A 6,695-nucleotide genomic window follows, 5' to 3' on the forward strand; every position below is an offset into this window, starting at 1 on the left:
GCTCCCCGCTTCCGGCTACGTGCCCTTAACTCCTCCAATCGAGACACCGCTTCAGGTCACGTGCGCTTGACCCGCCCCCCCAATCGAGGCCCACTTTCGGTCGCGTGCCCTTAGCTCGTCGAATCGAAGCACCGCTTTTGGCCACGTGTCCTTAACTCGTCCAATCGGGCACCGCTTCCGGTCACGTGCCCTCATCTTGTCCAAACGAGGCCCGCTTCCGGTCATGTGCCCTTAGCGCGTCCAATCGGGGCACCCGGTTCCCCTCCAGCACTGCAGCTGGCGCGACCCACAGAGACATTTAACTGTCTACACTCACAGTAGTGGCTGTAGTCACGACACTACAAAAGTAACAATATCACCTGTTGTACAGTACTTCTATGGCCCCACGTCTACACCCACACCCCACCCACCCTCACTCACCAAAGTGAGGCGTGCTCTAGTACCCCCCACGTCTACACTCCCCACCCTCACCCCACCCACACTCACCCCACCCACACTCACCAAGGTGAGGCGTGCTCTAGTACCCCCCCCCCCCCCTCGAATAAACACAGAGCCGGAGGGTTCTGTGGAAGAGCCGCTGCCTCACAGTCTGCTCATTCCAAATACAGTCACGGGCAGGCTGAGCTCATCATCCCTCTGGGGCAGATAAAATTAGCACCACCTGGGCAGCTAGAAGTGGTTGTCTTTGATATTCTGGCCTCGTCAATAGAAAAGTGGAGTTTTCACCACTGGCTCAGGGCCCCCAGTGGGAGTGGGCACTGCCCCACGCCCGTCGTAGCTGGGAGACGCTGAGACTCGACTCAACCAACACGCACCCAGCGTCCCAGCCGTGTGGCGCGGCTGAGTGAAACAAGCCGCGTGTTCCTCCTGCTGTGTCAGCTGTGTCTGTGCAGAGTTCAAGAAACTCATCCATCAGAGTCAGTGTGTCTCAGTGCTTGCTTGAGTAATCTTCATGCAGAATCCAGTTGTCACCAATAGTTTTGATTAGCTATAGACGTACATACAGAATCAGAATATGTAATTATACTGGAGGAATCAGATGAGCTATAAATATATTTTGCAGACGTCCAGTAGAACATTTTACAAACTAAAAACGCAATGACGAAACATGTTTACATACAAATCTCATGCTCACAGAAGTATGGACACTCTCGTGCCATTACTCTGAGAGTTTGAGATGAGAGTTGGGAATCGGACGCGAACTTAAATGTCATGGTCATTGTTTGTGACGTGGATACAACTCATTCAGCATCAACTGGACACAACTGCGACCGCTCCCTGCCCGTTTCGTCTTGGCTGTCCAACCTTTGAATGAATATGAACGGCAAATTGAGCGCAGGTTCTAAATGTCGCACAGTGCAAGAGAACGTTGTTGTCACTCCACTGCTGGATGAGGGCCTCCCCACGGTTTGAACCGACTCAAACTGGTTTCAAATTGAGCAAACCAAACCAAACCAGCGACGACTGAACCAAACCAAACCAAAACCAAACCAAACTAAGCTAAACCAAACCTCTTGAGTTGGCTTGAACCGAAAAGATGCGCGGCAAACAATATTCGCATTCAATACAGATGTAGAGGTGATACGCGCTGGGATTAGAGATCGTATGCCAGCGCGTAATGATTGGCTGTGTAGGTGGTGACGTGCGCTGACGGTGGAGGATCAGGGGTCAGCGCGGGGTCGTGGGTTACGGGGTACTGATTGGCTGTGGACCGGTGACGTGCTGAGAGGGAGTGACCGGGTGGCAGCGCGGTGGGATTGGTGGAGGAGTGTTAACACGCGCTGGGGAAACCGGATCGTAGAGAGAGTGCGTCGTGATTGGTTCATTAAGGAGCGATGCTCATGCTGAAGTACGCATCAGCTCCGCCTCTCGTGAGCAGGGGCTATAAAAGGGGATGCACACAGGCGTGAGGGAGTGTGTAACCAGCGAAGAATGAAGACGGGGATGAAGACCTAGAGCCCTGCGGTACCTAGCCCCGCTGTCCTAAGGGGACCGGGACTCTGTGTAACCCAGAGGCGAGTGTAGTGTGTGTAGCCATAGGTCTACACGAGCCGAATGTATTGTGTGTAGCCAGGGCATAGGGTCTACACGAGTCGAGTGTATTGGGTAGCCAGAGGCATAGGGCTTACACGAGTCGAGTGTAGTGTGTGTAGCCAGAGGCATAGGGTCTACACGAGTCAAGTGTATCGGGTGTAGCCAGAGGCCTAGAGTTTACACGAGATTAGTGGAGTGTGTCGTCGGAAGAAGGAAGACCACACGTTGTATTGTGACACGTAAAGATTTAATAAAAAGTGTGTTACCCGTCAAGAAGTTCCTGCCGTCAATTCCCATACTTCACAAATATCAAGTGTATTAATCGCTAATTTCTACGCAGGCTTTCTTCATATTGAGATTCACTAGCAAGTACTGGACGACGATGTCGTCCACAGCCATCTCCTCAAGCTTGGCACGCCCAATGTCCTTGAACGCAGTGTGGTAGTTCAATGGCAGTGAAACCCCAACACTAGGCAACATCCGCGCCCACGAGCGCACACACATCTCGGCCTTGAACGTGCACTTGTGCAGGTTTGGTCGGTCGAGAAAGGAGCGCTTGGCAGCCGAGTTTGCTCTCTCGGAGGGCACGGACGACGCCGGGATAGGCAAATAGTCGAGGGCCACGCGTCGTAGGCGCGGGTACTTGCCGCCGTACAGCTTCCACCACTCGACGACGTCCATGCTCAGGTCCTGAGTCGGCTCAAGCAGGAAGCGGTCGACCTCGGAGGCGGCGCCGTCGTGAGCGTTGGGCGCGTAGACCATGTCAAAGAGGATGTTAATGCCGCCATGCGGCGCCGCCTTCGGCGCCGCGTCCGTCGTCAACGCTGGGTAGCGCTGGTTGAGAATGTCCGTCATCATGTCCTTGATATTGCTGTACTCGGTGCTCGAGGCCGCGGGCTTGGGGTGGCGCAGGTCGAGAAAGCGGGCGACGCGGCTTGGTTCGGACGAGAGAAGGTCGCTGTACTTGACCATGTAGTCGGAGATGGTCACGGCGGCCGAGCTCACGACCACATGAGGACTCGGGCGGTGGGTCATGCAGTGGCTCAAGAGAGCCTCCTGCGCCGTGATGGCGTTCGAGATGGTGCAGTACTCCTCGGCGCCCATGGCATCGGAGATGGCCGCCGGCTTCTCCAAGAACTGGCAGAGCAGCGCCGCCTGCTCCCACTGCTCGTCCGACAAGCCGGCCTGGCTCCGCGACCAGCCGGGCTCAAGGCAGATGGCGTCGATCACTTGGCGCTGCCTTAGCGACGCCGTGAGCATCACGTACGTGCTACCCCAACGTGTGACCACGTCGAGGCAAGGCGGCTGCAGCGGGCACTTGAGGTAGTGCCGCGCGAGCGACGTGTAGGCCGCCCTCTTCGTCTTGCTCTTGCGGATAGCGCCGAGCGTCGCGCGGAGGCTGCGCAGCAGTGTCTCGAACGCGCCGAATGAGGCCTTGACGCCGAGGTTGACGCAGTGCGCGATGCACCGCAAGCAGCACGTCGAGCGCAGGTTGCTCCCCTCGGGGAGCGTGAGGGATTTGGCGGATGCGACGGCGTCAGAACCGCTGTCGGTGACGACGGCGAGCAGGCGCGGCCACACGCCAAAGTCGTCGAGCAGCTCGTGCAGGCGCTGCGCCATGCGCTTGCCCACGCCTTCGCCCGGGGCCACCCAAAAGAAGTCAATGATGCAGTTGCACATGGAGAACGACGCCGGGTCCATCCAGTGGAGGGTGACCGAGAAGAAGCCGGTCATGGCGTCGTTTGTCCAACCGTCGTAGGTCAAGGAGACGCAAGAGCCAAAAGTAGTAAAGTACTGTAGAATGAGTAGCTTGAGGACGACATACATCTCGAGCATGCGGCGCTTGACCGTGCGCTCAGACTTGGGCTCGTAACCTGGGGCAGCTCGTTGAAGAAGAGTCGTAAAGGGATCCGATGTTACGTGTTTATGGCCTAGACCACTCGTCGCGATGTACTCGGCGACAAAGCTGTCCATGGCCTTGCTCGCGTGCGCTGACATGGGCGTGGCCATCTTGGACTGCACGAGCAAACCCTTCCCCGTCGGCGGCGACGTGACGACGGTGGGCGACTCGGGGTCGACGATCCCATGGGTCTTGAGATGCTTGATACGGGTGCCCGAGGAGGTGGAGCCCGCGTACTGGAGGGTGCAGATCTTGCAGGTCCGGCTCTGCACGTCGCCCGCGGCCTGGCTCGTCTCAAAGTACTCGTCGTGCCACAGCGCTCGGGACACACGGGCCTTCTTGGGCTTGGGCTGCGTCGCGGTCTGCAGCGCTGCGGCGCCGAGGGTGCGCATGAGGCTCTGCCGCGTGTCGCCGCGCATGGCGTCCGGGCTCTCACGTTCGCTCGCCATCGGCTCCTCATCGCTACCGGCGTGTTTGGTCTCTTCCACGTCGTGGATGAGATACCTTGTGATGCTGGAGCCGCCGGGGATGGCGCCGTCTTGAGCCGCTCGAGCCATGGAGATGCAATTGCAAAGTGAATTCGCAGGCAAAGGCAACTACAGCATGTCCTTTCGTGTCGCCTTTACAACCAACCAAACTAGTTTGAGCCGGTTCCACCCTGTCCGAGCCAAACCGAGTCGGTTTTCGTAGCCCCAAACCAAACCGAACCAGTTCAAACAGAGCCAAACCAAACCGATTTGGTTCGGTTCAAACCGCGGTTTGGTGGTTTGAGCCAAACCGTGCCGACCCCTATCTTGCACCACGCTGGTCAGTGCGGGGTGGTGACAGCAACGGACGTTGCCGCACTGCCCTTTGCTGCCCACACCGCACCCTGCACCTGCTCCATACGCGGGGTTCGCCCGACGTAGCGCGATCCGAGGTCAGAGTCCTGGCTCCTCCGTCGCTCGCACCTCGCCACAGCGGCTGGGCGCGCAGCTGCCTTGGCGACTCTCCCAGCAGTGCCGGCGATGGCGGCACGGGGCCCATCGCCACGCACAATGACGACGAAAAGGCACGTGCAGCTACCACGCGCATGGGCCCTGCCGCAAGGCGTCTCTCGCGGCTGCCAGGCAACACCAGCAGCAGCCCCCACGCTCTCGCTGCAGTCGGGAGCAGCAGCACATGGGGCAAGAAGCAGCATCGAGCGGCTCATCGTGCCGCGCTGCTGGGGGGAGGGGCCGAGTCTTGGGGGAGGATCCAGGGTGGGCGGTGCACTGGGGGCGGGGCTCCAGGATTGGGGGGGGCGTTCTCCGTGCTCCGGGTCACGGTGCCGTGCAGCAATGTGGCTGTCACGTGGCCTGGCGGCAGCCCTCTCCACTTGCTGCAGGGTTTCACGGTTGTCATCGAGCGGCCGTCCTCATGAACACCGCGGGTCTATTGACCATGGCACATGCGCGGTCTGCTTCACGGTGAGCGTTGAAAATCCCCTGACGTCAATCGCAAGAGTAGACCACTGCCTGCTGGCGTCATGGCAGAAAAGTTTTCCAAATGTGAAATATTACCCGCAAATTGTGCACTGGGAATCTACGTAGCAATGATAGCCACCTACTGTGAAAACTTGGCAGGACGCTTCTGACAAGAGGCACGTGACTGAGTTTTTTCTGGGTAACAATAATCCGCGCTCAGACTCGTTCGTGTTAACGCGTCACCATAATGAACCACGGTCAATCCACTGCTGGACAAAGCCCTCCAAAGTGTCACCGTCTCTCAGCCTGCGCAGCATCAACCCAACAACACCTGGCCATGAGCTTCTCTCGTGGCCCCATCCTCATGGTTGGTGTCCTCTTGGGCGCATGACCTCTTGGCTGCCACTCCGTCATTAGTCTCGACCACCAGTGACCCACTTACCATTCTTCACAGTCAATATGTCTATAACTTGTGTATATTCGTGAATGCATGCATTCCTCTTGCTGTGTATGTCAGTGTAATTCTTAGCATAAATATTCCCATGCTGTTTTGAGCACTTACATGTTTTCACTATTTTCTTATTTGATGTCCATGTCTCTGATTCATGTGGCATGCCAGGTGTTCGTGCACTGTGCTACAAACTCGGCCACCGAAGTTTGATTTCCGGTCACGGCGAACATCAATGGCGAGTGATGTGCTAGATTTATGTGTTATGCAGAAGGGCCATTTTTTGAAACGTCACCTATTTGAATGTTAAAGCTATGGAGGTTAAACGTAAGACGCGTCATGTTTCCTCCAGCAGTGTACAAAGTAGAATGCGCGAGGCGAACCTGGCAGGAGACAGGAGACTCTCACCAAGCGCCATCAGCCATGACTTATCCACTGCTACATGCACACCTCCCCAATCCGTCACCATATATCATGGTCTTGTGATGCCACAATCTATACAGGTCCCGCACATGAACCAATTAATTTCTCTGCCACGCCATCATTAGTATCGACCACCAGCCATTACCCCTTCGAGTGACGTGTCCTGCACAAGTCACTTCTCTTAAGTCAACGGCTTTCTCAATTTTCCCAATATGCTCTAATACAAAGTGTGCCTCTTCATAGCTTTGAGGTTTCACTTTTTTCTCCTCGTGGTGGTCGCGTGGAATGAACTCCTGGTCCTCCGGATTTACCCTCCGTATTTAGAAACACACGTGTTGATTGTTGAGAAACACACGTGTACATTACGTAGATACACGCATGTACATTTAGAAACACGTGTGCATTATGTAGAAACACACGTGTACATTATGTAAAAATACGTGTG

General features: G+C 56.2%; 1 protein-coding gene across 1 annotated transcript in view; it reads right to left on the reverse strand.

Moving 5' to 3' along the window:
• The window catches only part of LOC133358982 (uncharacterized), a 30,342-nt gene extending 25,851 nt beyond the window's left edge, over window positions 1–4,491 (reverse strand). Inside the window, exon 1 of the mRNA XM_061577361.1 lies at window positions 2,533–4,491. Within this exon, the coding sequence (XP_061433345.1) occupies window positions 2,533–4,491 (1,959 nt within the window). The remainder of the gene's footprint in view (window positions 1–2,532) is intronic.
• Between the last annotated feature and the right edge of the window lie 2,204 nt (window positions 4,492–6,695).

The sequence above is a fragment of the Lethenteron reissneri genome, chromosome 64, assembly GCF_015708825.2.
Source record: "Lethenteron reissneri isolate LAM-NWPU_2019-01 chromosome 64, ASM1570882v1, whole genome shotgun sequence".
Classification (NCBI taxonomy): Eukaryota; Metazoa; Chordata; class Hyperoartia; order Petromyzontiformes; family Petromyzontidae; genus Lethenteron; species Lethenteron reissneri.